At 60.1% G+C, this 17,028-nt stretch overlaps 1 protein-coding gene across 1 annotated transcript in view; it reads left to right on the forward strand.

Annotated features, from left to right (window-relative positions):
* Positions 1 to 17,028, forward strand: part of CAMK2B (calcium/calmodulin dependent protein kinase II beta) — a 93,754-nt gene that overhangs the window by 48,825 nt on the left and 27,901 nt on the right. The window contains exons 3-5 of the mRNA XM_057731637.1: positions 2,518 to 2,577; positions 9,679 to 9,733; positions 12,869 to 12,934. Of these exons, the coding sequence (XP_057587620.1) occupies positions 2,518 to 2,577; positions 9,679 to 9,733; positions 12,869 to 12,934 (181 nt within the window). The remainder of the gene's footprint in view (positions 1 to 2,517; positions 2,578 to 9,678; positions 9,734 to 12,868; positions 12,935 to 17,028) is intronic.

The raw sequence follows: 17,028 nt of genomic DNA on the forward strand, positions 1-17,028 counted from the left end.
TGCATGTAAGCTGCTCGGGTACCATCCACATCAGGAGGAATCAGCTATGACATTATGTGGACGGGAACAAAATTGGAATGTGGACTGCAGGTTAGATTGAGTAGCATATCTGCCTTGGATTTAGTGAGTGGGGTAACTGCACCGAGATTATGTAAGAGAACGTCCTTGTTCTTACAAAACACACACCGGGGTGTTACCTGGTAAAAGGACATGAAGTGCGGGGCTTACTCTCACATGCTTCAGAGGATGTAAGGAATATATGTATAGGAAGGACAGAGATTATACAGAATCGTGGTCCATTAGTACTTTGTACTAGTCTTGTAACTTTGTTTGAAAAATGTTCAGAATAGTAAATGTAAAAAAAAAACTCTATGAAAGAACAGAACAAGCCCACGAACCCACCGCCCTGCACCTCCAGGCCTCCCTCCTCCACCCTGCAAGGGAGCCGCGGTCCTGGATGTTGCGAGGACTGTTCGCCTGCTTTTCTCTGGAGTGGGCCTCACGTGTATGGAAGGCCCCCACTACCTGGTTATGTTTAGTGTTGCCTGCTTTTGAGATTCACACAGAAAGGGGAAAGCCATGCTGCTTGTGTTCTTTTGTGGCTGTTTTCCACGTATCCCTCCTAATGGTGGGCTGCATCTCGTCTGCTGTGGCTGTAGGCACCCTGCCCCACCCCCCCGCCCCCCACAGCAGGATGCGTTGGGTGTGGAGGTGAGGGAGTGAGGCACGGAGCAAGGGCGGGCATGAGGGGCTGTCCTGAAGGCCCCGTCCCTGCCCTGTGGTTCTCCCAGAGCCCTCCCAGTGCCAAGGGGCCTGGCCAGACAGATGGGAGCCAGGCGGGCAGCTCAGGGAGGTGTTCACATTTCCGGGAGGCTTGAGTGCCTGTCCTGAGAGCAGGGAGAGCCAGCTGGATGCCCAGGGTGTTCCCCGAGAGATTCCCATCTGCAGGCATGACTGTCCCGCTCAGGAGAGGCACACACGTGTTTGCAGGTATGTCCGCGTTCAGCAATGCCCTGATGCTCCCGGTCACCGTCACACGACCCAGGGAGTGCTGACCACAGATGAGCCCGCAGGCTCCTTTCCTGCAGGAGGACCTGTTGGTGGCTGGGTCTTTTCCCCCCAAGCAGAAGCGCGATGGGCTGGCAGGTCTGAGGAGGCCTGCTGAGTGGCTTTACTGCTTGTGAGGACATTTTGTAATTAGCACATTAGTTGTGTCCCCCTCGAGGGGGCTGTCGGGAGTTCCCTGGTGAATCAGGAGGTCCTGTGGTCTTGTCTGGTGTAGTAATGTCCTCCCCAGGCCCTCGCTGTGAAGAGCACAGTGCAAGCAGGGGGTGGGGGGGAGCGGGGGGGGCATGGTCCCAGGCCCCAGGCACCCCCTCCCAAGTCACATCCCGCCCTGGGGCAGCTGCCATCCTGAATCCCCAGCTGTCTTCACTCTCCGGCCACACCTGTGTGCCCAGTGCTGTGCGTGTTGGCCTTGATGTGAATGAGGTGCGGTTTGGGTCTTCCTCTGTGAGTGGCTTTTTCTACTCAGTCTCATGTTGGGAGGCTGGGGTGATGCACCCACTTCGATGGATGTGTTCTGTTGTGTGATCATAGCGACATTTATTTCTGCCTTCTGCGGTCAGTAGAAATATGGTTTTTCAGCTTTTTGCTATTATAATCTCATCAGCTTTTAAAATCCTCCTGGTACCTCTGTTTGTATGAAAGATACAATTTCTGGCTGATAGTTGCCTGGCCCTTGCGGGGGCCGGCCTCCGGAATTGAGGTCCTGTGCCTCCCGGGGGTGGGAGGAGGGACGTGGGGCTGGAGGGAGGAAGGGCAGCTTCGGGATCAGCACCAGCTTGCCCAGGGCGACTTCCCTCTGAGGCTCTGACTCTTCTTCCTGCAGACGTTGCATAAACACCAGGGCCCCTCAGAATTCAGGCCTGTGTTTTGTAGGTGTGTGCGTGGGGCTGGGGTCAGGTCACGCATCCTTTCCCCAGATGTCCAGCGAGAGCCCGGCTCAGCCCGTGCTGACCCCGCTGGCTGTTTGCACACCCCCACCCGGCCGACAGCGCTGCTCTGCCAGCCCCACGGCTGCCTCCGAAGAAATCAGGCCTCAGCAGAGAGCTCCGCAGAGTCTAGAATTAGGACAAATAAGTGAAGGATTAAATTGGTGCTGTCCGTCCGGTTGCTGATAGACAGCATTTTCTCTTCCTGAATCACCTGGGGAAACTTTTGGCCCCGAGTGAGCACCACTCCCACCTCCTGTGGGCCTCTTGCTCCAGGCACTGGGCAGCCTCTTCCAGCCCCAGCACTGCCGGCTGGGGGTCTGGGGCGGGGGGAGGGGGCACAACCTGATGTGTCCCCTGGGCAGACGGCGGTCACTCGGGTGGACACGGCAGGAGATGATGGCCACATCCCCCTGGCCCTGAGTCTCCTAGTTGGTGGCCTGTCCAGCATGCAGTCAAGGGGCACGGGGGTGTCACTGGCTGCAGGGCTACGAGGTGATGCCATGTCCCTTTCTGTCCCCAGATCACCAGAAGCTGGAGAGAGAGGCTCGAATCTGCCGTCTTCTGAAGCATTCCAACATCGGTGAGCAGCCCTTGGGGGTTGGGTTGGGGGGTCCCAGCTCTCCGGCACAGCAGCAGGGGGACCCTAACGGCGTCCCTCTCTTCTCCATTGAAGTATCACTCTCAGGCCCCTGGAAACGTCTCCTCCTGACCCAGAGGGATTCCGCAGGGACTTTGGGGCAGCGCCTGGGAGGAGGTCAAAGTCAGGCTCCTCTTGGATGGGTCCCTGCCTACCACTCTGTAACTCTGAGCCGTGATTCTGGTGAAAACACACAGGGGCCTAACTTTTTGTGGCTTCGGAAAAGCCACACGATGGCCTGATTATAGAGGAGAAAGTTTGGAAACCAAAGACCAGTCAAAGACAATACCAGGCAGAGCCCCGGGCGGTGGCCTGAGGCCTGAGGTCTGATTCTGGAGGGCCTCTACCATCTCCCCAGCCCGGGGCCCCTGGCACTGCGGTCTGGGGCAGGAATCAGCTGCCCCTTGGGGGCACATGGAGCCCCAGGAGCCCGGGTCTTGGGCTCAGGGAGAGTGGGTGCCCTGCCCGTGGTAGGTCCCTTCTTTCTGAAGCCCCAGACTGAGTACGGGCTCAGTCCAGACACTATCGTAGGCGCTGCCGGGATCCCAGACTGCGGAAGTGGGCACAGACCTCCCGGGCCCGTCAGCCTCTGCCTGCCCCCTCCGTCGGCGGCCCCTTGTCCCCGCGGCACAGCTGCCTGTCTTTCACCTCTAGTCCCTCTAGGGGCTTCTCAGGAGCCCAGGACCCAGCCCCGGCCCACACCAGGAAGCAGCCAGGAGGCGCAGAGGCACCCAGGGAGCTTGTCAGGGTGGATTCCTGGGCCCTCCCGCCCACGCTCTGACTCAGTTGTGCCAGGATGGTGCCCAGGACTCTGTTGAAAAGGGACGCCAGGCTGTGCGGAGCAGCCGCGGGGAGGGCCTGGCGGGACCCAGAGGGCTGCAGGAGGGCTCGGGGTCCCTGGAGCTGGTCCTGGGAGCCGCTGCCACTCTGGCTGTGGCCCCTCCAGGCTGCCGGGTCTTCTCCAGCTGTTCCGGCCCAGACAGAGGGTGCAGGGGAAGGCAGGTGTCCCGTTCCTGGCAGGCCCCTCGGTGCGGGCCATGGGGCTGCTGCTGCCCTCGTGCCTGGGCCCGTACTCTTTTTTTTTGGTCATGCCACACAGCATGCGGGATCCCGACCAGGGGTCACCTGTGCCCCTGCAGTGGAAGCATGGAGTCCTAACCACTGGACTGCCAGGGAAGTCCCTGGGGCCAGACTCTTTCTAATCACTGATACTCAAGGCTGAGTCTGTTGGAATCATGGCATGCAGATTCCTGACCTGCCCCTGGAAAGCCTGGCTCGAAGGCCTAGAGTGGGCCCAGGAATCTGAATCTTAGCCAGCCTGCCAGGTGATTCTGAGGTGGGTGTCCACAGGGACCCCAGCCGACTCTTCCCTGGCTGGGCCCATCTGGCAGAAGGCGGGCTCCAGTCTGACCTCACCCCTGGGCTGTTGCCTCTCTGTCTGTCCAGGTCCAGCCACCAGGCATCCGAGGACCCTCTCTCCTGGTGCTCCTGGCTGACGCCACCTCACCACCAGCTCTACCCACACCGCTTCCCATGCCAGCCCCCTCCCCTGTGTCCGCTGAGCACCGACCAAGTGCGGGTCCCCCATCCTGAGTGATTTTCAGGAATCCCCTTACTTAGGGAGAAGACTCAGGTGTTCTTCGGTTGGAGTTTTGGGACATTTCTTCCACAAGAGGCCTCCCCGCCCTGCCTGCGTGCCCAGTGTGGTTCTGGGTGGGTTCTGAGTGGTCCCTGAAGTCATGTAGGGGGTTAATTCCAGAACACAGAGGAGGCAGAGCTGAGACTGTGGGGTCCAGATGAACATTCTCTGTAGACTCAGGAGAGGCTCTCTGAGGAGTGAGTAGTGAGGGAGACTTTGGGAGGAGGTGAGGGGAGCCCGTTGCTCCATCACCTGTGTCTACCCAACCCCATCTCTGAACAGAAGTGTTCCTGGCCCCCCAGAGAGAGGAAGTAGGACCACGTTCAGATAGATGCAGGGCAAGGGCTCTGGGAGGGGCTCTTCCTGTCCCGGCTCACTCAGGAGGCAGTTGTGCTCAGGGTATGGGCAGGGGAGGAGCCTCAGTTTGCCCATCTGTAAAGTGGAGATGCTGCTGCCTTCCTCACAGGGCCTCCCTGGTGGGAGCCGAGAGGGTTCCCCTGGGGAGCAGGGTGTGAGCTGTGAAGGACCTCTTTCCGAGGCAGTGTGCTGAGTTCAGAGCTCAGAGACCTGGATCCAGGCCTGCCTTCCCCCTCAGAAGCTGCAGCAGCCACCTAGCTGCTGTGAGGTGCAGTCTCCTTGTTTGTGAACTGAGGGTGTTTCACAAGTGTGTTAGTCGTCCAAGCTTTGCAACAAATTACCCCAACACTCAACCAACAAGCACTGATTTTCTCTGTTTCTGTAGATTCAAGAGCAGTTCAGCTCGGTGATCAGGGCTGCCACACAATTTGTGGGGTCAGTGCAAAAAGAAAATGTGGGACCTTTGTTCAAATATTATTACGAATTTCAAGACAGCAGCAGCAGGGCAGGGCCCTCTTGAGCCTGGGGCCTGGGGCAGCTACCCAGGTGGCCTGGCTGTGAGTTGGCTTTGCCCAGGGCTCCAGAGACAGACAGAGGGAGACAGAGAGAAACATATAGAGAGAGATAGAGACAGACAGAAAAAGAGAGATAGAGACAGACAGACAGACAGACAGACAGAGGCAGAGACAGAGACAGACCAACAGAGGTGGACAGGGAAGAAGAACAAGCAACACAGTGCCTTTTCCCCCCAAACTGTGGTAAAATATACGGCATAGTATGTTTAACTGTTTTTAAGTGTGCAGTTCAGTGGCATTAAGTACATTCACGTTATGTAACCACCGCCTTTATCTGTACTCAAAACTTTTTCATCACCCGCAGTGGAAACTCTGCATCCACTAAACACTAACCCCCACCCCCGCCCCCAGCCCTGGCACCCACCATTCTACTTTCTGTCTCTATGAATGTGATGCTTGAGGGACCTCATCGATGTGGCACCATGCAGTATTTGTCTTTTGGGGACGGGCTTATTTCACTCGGCCTGATGTCCTCAGGGTTCATCCATGTTGTGGCAGGTGTCAGAACTTCCTTCCTTTTTTAAGGCTGTATAATATTCCACTGTGTGTATATTCCATGTTGTGTTTATGCCTTCATCTGTCAATGGACACTCGGCCTTTTTCTGCCTGTTGGCTCAAAGATGCCATGAACGTGGGTGTGCAAGTCTCTGTCCTAGTTTTTGCTTTCAGTCCTTTAGGGGTATACCTCACAGTGGAATGGCTGGACCATATGGTGGTTCTGTGTTTGACTTTTGAAGTTATGATCCAGTCTGGGAGGGGTCATGCTCTCACTCTGCCTTATTCTGTTCGTTTGAAGGCGACACACGAGAGTGAAGGAGCCAAGCTTCCCTCTTAAAGGAGGCTCATCAGAGGAAGGGAACGCTCCTCACGACCAGCACAGTGGCACATGGCGTCTGCTGGCTGGGCTGTCGCAGCAGGAGCGGGTAGCCGGAGTCGGGCCCCTGGGCAGCAGCTCACAGGCCGAGGCTCCCCCTTCCCCCACCCTGCCTCACCCAGGGCTTTAGTTTCTGTTCAGAGACAAGGGGGCACCTGGGCAGAGGAGACAGGTGTGTGGGGACACGGCGGGGACCGGCCGGCCCTGCTGCCCTGTGTGGGCCCCTCTTGGGAAGCAGGCCCCAGCGTCCGGGACAGGCGTGACCCTCGAGGGCCCTGCTGTGGGCCGCACCCTCTACACGCACGTCTGTGCTGTACTGGACTGTCCGTGAGATTAGCGCCCTCCACCTGGGATGGCAGGAATTTCCTATTCAGTGCGTATTTATGGACGCCTGCCCCACGCCCGTGGGAGACGCGGCTGAGGGCAAGGCCGCCTCCACCCCCACCTCCCTGGTGGGCCGTAGCCGCCTCGAGAGGTTGCCACTCAGCAGGTGAGTGCATCCCAGACTTCCCTCCCTGCGCCCAGGGGCCATGCGTGACAGAGATGAAGCAAGGCCCACGGCAGGCAGAGGCTTCCACAGCCTTGTTCAAATGGGCCCCAGAATCTTCCACAGCCTTGTTCAAATGGGGCCCATCCGGTAGTGAGCAGAGCGCATCAGCCTTGACTCAAAGGGCAGCCCTCAGCCTCCCCTCAGCCTCCTCCCAGCCTCCCTCCAGCCTCGCTCCAGCCTCCCCTCAGCCTCCCTCCAGCCTCCCCTCAGCCTCCCTCCAGCCTCCCTTCAGCCTCCCTCCAGCCTCCCCTCAGCCTCCCTCCAGCCTCCCCTCAGCCTCCCTCCAGCCTCCCCTCAGCCTCCCTCCAGCCTCCGCTCAGCCTCTCTCCAGCCTCCCCTCAGCCTCCCCCCAGCTTCCCCCTCAGCCTCCCCTCTGCACACTGACCCTCTCTCTCCTGGGCCTGGCTCATTGATGGCAAATTCCCACCTCCTGGTTTCTGGGGCTGGAGCTGCCCTCCCTTGCCGGATGGTCCACCAGGAGCTGGGCAGGTGGGCACCATGGGGGATGATGGCCCTGGAAGGACTTCCCGTCAAGATGAGGGGGCCAGCGCAGGAGCGGAAGGTGAACGGTTTCCAGTCTCCAAACGCTCTAGGCCCGTACTGCCGTTGCCCAGCTCTTCCTTCCTAGAGCCCATCGTATGATGGGTTGCCGGGCCCTGCCCTCCCAGCACAGCACAGGAGTCCAGGGAGGGCTTCAGGGGCAGCTTGGGAGAGGCAGGAGGACCCCCCACCTAGAGCCCCCTGGCCTGGGACTCTGGTGCCGTCCCTGGAGGGGCCGTGGCCCCAGAAGCGGGAGGTGTGTCCCAGGGCCCCCACCCCCCCCACCGTCCCCGTAACCCAGTGCTCGCAGGCCAGACTCTTTCAGATACTGCTGGGACTTTATTTGCCGCCTCCATATGCTACCTGCAGTGTTATTTACTTACCGTTTTTGCTTAAATAGATTCTGTGACAGTTCACTTTTTTCCTTAGCCTTGTCTGTGAAATCACGGGTTTGATGGGCTAGGTAGGTTTTCTTCTAAACCACTAAAGTAATACATAACTATTTTTAAATGTTAAAAATGTTTACGTGAAGAAGAAGAATGTCTGTGAACACGTGGCCTTGACTCCCATGCAGACCCCTCAGTGTCCTCCAGGCTGAGGCCACGGGCCCGGCAAGCAGGACCTGGGAGCGGACCCCCTCGCACCTTCTCTGGGGGCAGGGCCCGGGGGCAGGGCGGCCTCCACCAGGAGGAAGGCCCAGCAGCGCCCCACTCGTCAGGAGCCCTGGGGCTCCCCGGGAGAAGGGGGATTCCCCTGCATGGGACGCGAGACAGGCCCCCCAGGAGGGTCCCTCTGGGGGTGCTGCCTGCAGGGCTGGCAGGGTGCTGGAGGGTGGACCCCTCACCTCCGTGCTCCCCCTCCACCCTGGGACCTTCCTTTGCTCAGAGTTCCAGGGCAGGCAGCTGGGGGCGGGGAGGCTGCTCAGGGGGGCCAAGCTGCTGGGCCCCCAGCAGGGAGAGGCAGCAGGGGGAGAGCTCGTGTTCCCTGGGGGATTTTGCAGCAGGGGCCGCGAGGAGATTGCAGTGAGCCGGGGGTCTGCAGACCCACCTGGGTGGAGTCGGGGTCTGGGCGGGACCTGGGTGGGCCGAGGCTGGACTCCGGGCCCTTGAGCAGAGATCCAGAGCAGGAAATGGGAGGGGAAGATGGTGAGACTAGCAGACGTGGGGCGAGTGCCTCCCGAGCTGCCCGCGCCCCTTCTCCTCAGTGACCGGATGCCTTGACTGCTCGGGGCAGGGGCCTGTCCCCAGCTGCCAGGCTTTGCCCGAGGTCAGGGGCCACTGCAGCCAGATTGGGGGTCCTGGCGTGAGGACACTGCTGGCGGGGCCCTCGGGAAGCCCAGAGCTGGAGGAGGGAGGATGCCTGCAGCCAGCTGGAAACTAGGGCAGCTTCGAGGGCATGGGGAAGGGGCCTGTGGGGCCTGGGAGAGACCCTGTTCTTCATGCTTTCAGCACCGGCAGCCCCGTCGCACGTGGTGGGGGAGAGTGAGACCACTGGGTGGGGTCCAGAGAGCAGAGGGGTCGGGCGGGCCGAGGCTGGCAGCTCTGTGGGGGTTCCGAGCCCCCATGCACACTGCTGCTCGGCCTTGTGCGGGCTGCGTGACCCTCAGCCAGTCACTTACCCTCTCTGTGCACCCGCTTCCACATCTGTAACCTCTCAGGAGGGTGGGGATGGTTACCGACGAGCACACCGTGGGCTCCTGACACAGAAGGCAGGATCCGCCACGTGGGGGGCAGTGTCCAAAATGAGCCGTTCCTAGAAATACCTGCCGTTTCGTGCCGGGCGCGTCTCCAGCTCAGGGAGAAGGAGGCGTCAGGCTTGTGTTCTTTGTGCTGACATCCACTTCACTGTTCACTCACTCATTCAGTCCCTCACTCATCCATTCATCAGCTCCTAACCAGCACGACTCTGGCCGGGCCTTGTTCCAGGCTCAGGGAGATGAAGAAAACAGGCTAAAGCAGCGAGGGCGTGCGTGGCCGAGGGCAGGTGGCCCTCCGCCTGGGGGGGGTCCCTGTCCCCTCCGCCTGGCCAGAGAGTTGGCGACGGCGCCCTCCGCGCTCCTCTCCCGTGAAGTCCCTGGGCGGCTCCTTTACAGACCTGGGGGTGTGGGCCTCTGTCCCCCCCACCCCCAGGCCCCCTTCCTGCTGCTCTCTGCTGCCTTTGGGAGCAGGGCACCTGGCTGGGGACTGAGAGGAGCCTGGATCTCCCTCTGGCAGAGGAAAGGAAAGGAAAGACCAGATCCCTGAGGTCCTTGGATGCCGGCTTGTGGCCAGCCGGCTTGCAGGAGCCACAGCTCACCCCTCGGGCTCTGCCTGCAGAGCCCACCTGGGCCCTCCCCACCCCAAGCTGTGGGAAGCCCCAGGCCCTCGGCAGGGGTGGGTGGGGGTGGGGGGGTCCTCCATGGAGGGCTTGTGCTGCTGGCCCTGGGCCTGGGTGGGGATGGAGGAGGGCTGGGCGACGTGGATGGGCTCCGGGCTGCTGCCTGCTCTCACAGCCTGTCTCGTCCCCACAGTGCGCCTCCACGACAGCATCTCCGAGGAAGGCTTCCACTACCTGGTCTTTGATCTGTAAGTGCCGGAGCCCAGGGACTTGTGTTCTCGTCTGCTCCCAGTGTTGGACCTGGGCTGGGACCTCCCCAGCCCCGGCAGACAGTCCCCTGACCCCCAGGGTCGCCCTGCTCGTCCCGGGGACGGGACCGCCCAGCTGGGCCCCCTCCTTCACACAGAACAGGGCATGCTGGAGGTGGGGGTGGGGTGGGGCGGAGGGGAGGGAGGGGAGGACCCCCGGAGGAGCAGGAACGGGCCCTCGGTCTTCCTTCACCTTCTTTCCCTTGGCATTCTCATCACAGCTGCACTGGGGCCCACTGGCTGGCATGAGTGTGTGCGTGAGTGTGCGTGCACATGTGCATGTAAGAATGCCTGTGCGAGTATGACTGCGTGTGTGCATCTGTGTATGCTGATGAACGGGTGTGCGTGGGTGTGATTTGTGGGGGCGTGTCCATGTGTACACATGTGCACCTGATTTGTGGGGGTGCGTGGGTGCACATGCGCGTGTTCACAAGCATGCATGTGTGGGTTTCAGTGAGCGCACGTATGTGTGTGGTGATATGAACACGTGTCCGTGTGTGGTTTGTGGTGTGTGTGCATGTGTGTATGTGTGTGGTGTGCACGTGCCAGTGAGTGAATGTGTGAATTGAGGAGTGTGAACACGTACATGTGTGTGCGTGCGTGTGTATGATTGCCTAACGTGTGTGAGCATGCAGCGATCATTTGTACACAGGGGCCTGTACCTGTGTGTGTGCATGTGCACAGGTGCATGTGTGTGTATGCTCATGTATGATTTGTAGGGCTGTGCGTGTGTACACATGCACGTGTGTACACGTGTGCATGTGTGATTTGTGGGAGTGGGTCCGCCTGTGTGATTCGCTTGGTGTGTACGTGGGTATGTGTGTGCGTGTGCGACGCTGAGTGAGAGAGCGTCTGGGGCGCCTGCCGCCTCGCACTTCCTGCTGGATTTAGAAGCGGTGATCTCATCCCCTCGCTCCCCGACAGCTCAGGCTCTGGCTCAGCGGTGCTTTATTTAGCTGTCCATGAGTCAGCGCTGCTCGCGACCCTGGGGTGGGCAGGGTCATAGGTTTGGGGCGGCTCTGTGTGGCCTCTGGGAAGCCCAGCCTGGGGGCTGTGGCCATGGGGATGGGGTGCATCTCTGAGGGGCGGTCCCCTTTCAAATGACTGATGCCTCGGCCATGGGGCGTGGAGGCCTGTGGAGCCCCCAGTTCGCTCGGGGTCCTCTGGTCAGGAGAGGCTGGGGCTGTCCCTTCAGGGACTTGGCCACCTCTCGGTCCCCCTGTGTCCCACAAGACACCATGTCGCGTCATCAGCCAGGTGACCAGAGCTGACCTGTGACACAGCTGCCACTGCTGGGCTGAGGCTGTGCCCTGAAACGTCTGTCCCTGGGCCCCTGTGGAGGTGGCAGTCTTGCCGTCGCCCCTGTGGGCCCCCAGACTCACCCAGCTCCACCAGCAGGGATCCAGAGGGCCTGGGCCTGGCCCTGCGTGGGGCCTCCTGGGAGGGTGGGTTCCCTGTCCCCTGCTGCAGCCCTGGCCAGTACCTGTGGCCTTCTCCCCCCTGCCCTGTGCTTGGACGTGGACTCTGCAGAGCCTGACCTGTGAGCTGTATGTGCAGAGAGAGAAAAGTGGGACCCTAAAAGCTCCTTGCTCCCAGGGTTGTTGGGGACAGGATCTGGGGGCCAGCATCTAGCCTTGAGTGGTAGCTAGCCTTGTTTGTGTGTTTCTCTAACACTAAGAGAGAGCCCTTCTATGCCAGGGCCGCTGTTCAGCAGTGCCTGTGCCCGTGGTCACCACAGACCAGCCCGGCCCTGAGTGCTGGGCACAGAATGAGGCCAACACAAGCCCCGACTTTGAGAACTAATGGGAGCTGAGATGCACATGGAGAGATCACAGCACATGAGGCCCGTGCAGCTGCAGGGGGATGTGAAAGGAGGGTGTGGCTGCAGAGGGAGTGTCCCTCGGTATCCCCACAGGGAGACTCTGGACCACGCAGGGGTGGAAAAGCTCTATATGGAGACTTCTGGTGGACTCAGAGCTTGCCAAGTGGGGTGAGGGACTTGGGCAGGCCCAGGGATGGCTCCTCCCTGCTCCCTGTGCATCCGTCCCTCACCCCTGCTTTTCACCTTGCTGTCCACACCCACATTTCCTGGTGCAGGGGATCCTGGGCAGCTCAGACCCCTTCTTGGTCCCCAGAAGCCCTCCAGGCAGTGGCTCCTGACCATAGGGCCTGAAGGCCCCTCATTGGGCTGGGGACACTTGGCAAGTGTCAGGGTGTGTGCACAGAGGTCCTACTCTCCTTCTGGAGATGGGACTTTGAACACCTTGTAACCTCGCCCACCAGGGAGGCCAGATCCAGGGCCCCTCTGGTCTGTGCGAGGGGCCACATCTCTCGCCTACGGGGGTTTGAGGAGGGCAAACCAGATTTTCTCAGGCCTGGAACTAGTCACAAGGCCTGGGTAACAGTGCAGAGGCCCGGATCAAACTCCTAGGCTGCCCACTCTGGGAAAGTCACTGAGATCATTGAAACTCAGTTTTCTGAGCTTAAGAGTACCAGTGTCATGGAGGGGGTGTGAAGACTAAAATGTGAAGTGCTGGCCTAGGTGAGTAAGCACTCAGTAAGCTGGCAGTCCTGGGTGACACTGAAGATGGGGCGGAGGTGGTGGTGCTGGTGAGGATGCTGGTATTGATGGTTGTGGAGGTGAAGATGGTGGTGCTGGTGGTGGTGACAGTGAGCAGGAGGTGGTGGAGATGGTGATGGTGGAGGTGGTGATGGTGGAGACGGTGATGGTGGAGGTGGTGATGGTGGAGACAGTGATGGTGGAGGTGGTGATGGTGGAGACGGTGATGGTGGAGGTGGTGATGGTGGAGGTGGTGATGGTGACGGTGATGGTGGAGACGGTGATGGTTGAGGTGGTGATGGTGGAGATGGTGATGGTGGAGACGGTGATGGTGGAGACGGTGATGGTGGAGGTGGTGATGGTGGAGGTGGTGATGGTGACGGTGATGGTGGAGACGGTGATGGTTGAGGTGGTGATGGTGGAGATGGTGATGGTGGAGACGGTGATGGTGGAGGTGGTGATGGTGGAGATGGTGGTGGAGGTGACAGGGTGACCTCTGTGTGCTTTTCCCATAGGGTCACTGGTGGGGAGCTCTTTGAGGACATCGTGGCGAGAGAGTACTACAGCGAGGCAGACGCCAGGTGGGTGCAGAGCCCTCACACCTCTTCTCCTGCCCGGCCTTCCCTCACTAAGCCTCGCTCCTGCCCCTCTGGCCCACATCTGCTCTTGTGCACATTGTCCCTGACGTGGCCTGGGCAGATGGTCAGCTGGGCGGAAGTGTCAGGCTGCCCGCCTGGCGAGTGCCCCTCTGGGCAGGTCCAAGGAGTAGGGGCGGGCCTCTCGTGTGTCCCGAGTTGAGGAGGGCCTGGGCCTGCTCTGTGTCCCCTGGGGTGGGAACTGGCCCACAGAAGGGCTCTCCCTGGGGTGGCTAGTTGGGGAAGAGCAGGCAGAGCATGGTGGTGCTGGGTGTCCTCCTGCCCCTCCCTTGGACATCTGTCCAAGGCCTTCCTCACGGAGATTCAGTTTCCAAATGCTTTTCCCCAGGACAGGCCAGGAACCCCCTTCTGGGACGTCCTCCTAGGGCCACCTTAGAGGCTGAAAGGGAAGGCAGTGGGGCCTGTGCAGGTGGGACAGGTGCCTGCTTGCGCTCCTTCCTGGGCTCCCTGGGGGGCAGTGGGCAGGAAGCCAGGGCCCGAGGTGTAGGGGGTGCAGGGACTTGGCCAGCCCTCTCAGGGGGTCTTCAGACAGGTCGTCTGCAGCACAGCTGCTGGGGGAGAGCAGGGCCCTTCTCCCCCGAGAAGAGTAGGCCCCTGCGACCTGCTCTGGCCCGTGCTGTTGGCCAGATGCCACACTGACCCAGGATAGGAATGTCACTCTGAACAGTACGTCTCAGCTTGGAGACGACTGAGGGCCACCACTCCCGACTCACCCAGCTCAGCCCGCCTGGCTCCCAAGGAGACACGCGTTTAGAAGAAAGAGGGCCGCAGTGGCCCTCTCCAGGCGGTGGGGTTATGGATGCTTTTTAATTTTTTAACCCTCTTTTTCTATTTAAACATTTTCCTTTAATGGACATGTATTCCCTTCTCATCAAGAGACTGAACATTATTTTAAAAAGTAGCTTTTTGTGACTTGCTTCTGCACTCCCAGGCAGCCTTGCCCATCGGTGAGCCTGGGTCCCTGTGAGAAGGGATGAGTGGGTCCCTGGTGTCACCCGGGCCCTCACAGAACTGGGCGGCAGGAGGCCGGGGGCCTGGCGGGCCCCGGGGCGTGGGCTTGGGGCTGGGGTGAGGTGGGGCTCTGGCTGGGGCTGCAGCTCCCCATCCCACGGGCACTGGCTGCTTCCCTGAGGCTCCTTGAGGAAGGGCTTTCATTTTGCACAACAACCTGGGAACGACCTATTCCCTTCGAGAGCAGAAAGACTCCATTTTTATTTCTTACTTACAAGAAAAGTAGAACAGAGCCACCTCCTCCTGTTCTGAGATGCTCGGGTGGGAATGTCCCAGGTGTAGGTGCCTGCCTGCTGGACGGGGCCAGACCCCTAGACCAGGGCCATCCTGACATCTGTCAGGGCAGGACAGACGCCCAGCCGGGCCAGGAGAGAAGGTCCCCAGTGGCTGCCCTCAGGTCGGACCCCACAGCCCACAGCCAGGGCAGCGCCATGGCGAGGAGGGCTGCCTTCCAGGTCTGCCTCCAGTGGCCCCTGGGCGCCTTGGGGCGGGCGTGGGGGGTGGGGATGGCGCGTGCCCTCCCTGTCCTCTTTTCTTCGGCCCGGAGAAGGTCGCCAAGGCTCCTTGGTCCTCAGAGTCCACCACTGGGCACAGCCTGGGGCCCGGCACCCTTCCTGTGCACTGCGGTGGGCAGTCTCGCCGGAGGGGGCACGCAGCCCGCAGTGGAGCCCTGCTGTTGGCTGGGGGCCCCCTGTGCCTGCCCCACCCCCACACTCCCCCACCCCACCCACATCCCCCACATGTACCCCCCATCCCCCCAATACCTGTGTCCTCAGAGCTCCTCCCTTGCCCACTCTCACCTCCTACCTGCCTCTGACCTCATCTTCTCCGATGCCCCCTCCCTGCCCCACCCCCACAATTCTGTGGCTCGCTCCTGCCCGCCCAGGGGGCAGGCATCCTGACCTTCCTCGCCGGGCCTCCTTCGTGGAGGCTCCCCTGGCGTTTGGGCCCCACCCACAAATGCCTCATTTCCCCTCACAGACTCCGCCTTGCTCGTAGCCAGGCCAAGAGGAGGGTGAGCGGGAACAAGGCACACTCTTGGGGATCCCTTGCAGCTGCATTCACCCTGCATGTCTGGCTGCCCTTTTCCCCAGGAGTCCTGGACCCTAGAACCGTGCTTTTGATCTTTGTGTTGGTGCTTAGCCTTCCGGCATGAGGGCCTGAGAAAGTGACATGGATGTCCACGTAGGTGGGTCTCCCACGGGCATTGTCAGGAACTGTGGCAGACGGGGTGAAGGCTTTCTCCCACTCTGGGAGGGTGTTTCCCCGGGGGACCCCCACTGAAAGGAGCCTGGACTGTGCTGAGGCTGGAGCCCTAGACACCCAGCTGGGGTGGTGGGCGCTTGCCTGGCCAGAGTGCAGGTCTGGCCCCAGCCAAATGCATCGGTCACCCTTCCAGGGGCCTGCCCAGGGCCGTGCTGCTCAAAGCTGAGAATCTGATGAATTTCCGATGTGTCGCATCTGTAGAGGAAGAGGAAGCAAGGCAGGAGTTGCTTTTCGGAACCCCTTTCTAACCAAGAAGGCTGGAGATTCCTCTGAGGAGGAAGTGGGATCTTTATTTTGGAGTTTGTGGGGAAAATGAGGGGTCTTTTTCAAATTTGGGAAAGCAAAGTTCAAAATATTTAAAATCCATTTTTTTTAAAAGATTTTTTTTGATGTGGATCATCTTTAAAATCTTTATTGAATATGTTACAATACTGCTTCTGTTTATGTTTTGGTTTTTTGGCTGTGAGGCACGTGGGATCTTAACTCCCCTGACCAGGGATCGAACCTGCTCCCCCTGCACTGGAAGGCGAAGTCTTAACCACTGGACCACCAGGGACGTCCCCTAGAACCCATTTTTAAGAACCATAAAAAGCAGTATGGCTCCTGAGAGGTGCTTACAGGGACCCATGCTGCTGCTGGCTGTCCGAGAAGGAGGAGGCGGAGGAGGCGTTGGGAGGAGTACATCTGAGGTGACAGCAGAGCCGTTACTCTCCCAGACATGAGAATAACGTCCAGGATGCAGCCAGCGCTTGGCAACAATTCTGAGTTGTTCAGAATATGAAAAAGGGCCCCATGAGGAAGATGGTACGATGTAAATGGAAGGCGGAAGGGGGGCAGGACCTTACGCCTAGCCAGGCGGCCTCAGGTCCGCCAAGGCCGGCGTCTCAGACTAGAAACCACGGCAAGAGCCAAGTGAGGAGGACCCCGGGAGTGGTCCCCAGAGGTCCCTGGAGGGCGGGCTGCCCACAAGGGGCCACTCTGCAGGCAGGTGGGTGTCCCATCCACCTGCAGGCTGCAGAGGCCACTCCCACGTTGGTCCCAGAGATGCTGAGAAGAACAGGCCTGAGAGACAAGCCAGTGTTGCCACGTTGGCTGCGGGGAGGGGTGGGTAGCCCTGCACAGTTTTCTCTAGGGGAACCCGGTTTGCGTGGTCAGCTCATTTGTGAGCACTGGGGGCTAAGAAGCACATCTCTCCATCAGGGCAGCCACAAAGTGCCCTGAGCAGGGTCTGCGGGACGGGAGGACAGGGGCTGCATCAGAGCTGTAGGGCTTGATTTCAGCCATCGGGCTGAGTCCCGTGATGCTCAGGGAGAGATGCAGACTGGGTGCTGGCTCAGCAGGTGCAGCCACCCCATCTCTGGCGCTGGTTTGGGATCCTGCATCCCCAGGAGGGGATGCAGAGGAGGGCAGAGAGCACAGCCCAGCCCTGTCTGAGCCGACCTATCAATCAGTGCTGTGGCTGATGGATCCCTGGGTCCAAGAAGCATTTGGGGAACACCTTCCTGCAAGGCTGGGCCCGAGGACACAATTGAGAGGAAAGAACCAACGTGTCCCTGTGGTCACGGAGGCCACAGTTCAGTGCAGTGACAGACGCCGCCCAGATGCCCACACAGAGCGCAGGGCCACCACGTGACTGCCGTGGTGACGACGTGGGGCGCCTCACGCTTGCCCAACACGGAGTAGAGCATCCTGGGGTTGAGAGCAGAGGCAAGGTCATGAAGGTGAAGAAAGAAGATGGGTTT

This window comes from Hippopotamus amphibius, chromosome 4 (genome assembly GCF_030028045.1).
Source record: "Hippopotamus amphibius kiboko isolate mHipAmp2 chromosome 4, mHipAmp2.hap2, whole genome shotgun sequence".
Taxonomy (NCBI): domain Eukaryota; kingdom Metazoa; phylum Chordata; class Mammalia; order Artiodactyla; family Hippopotamidae; genus Hippopotamus; species Hippopotamus amphibius.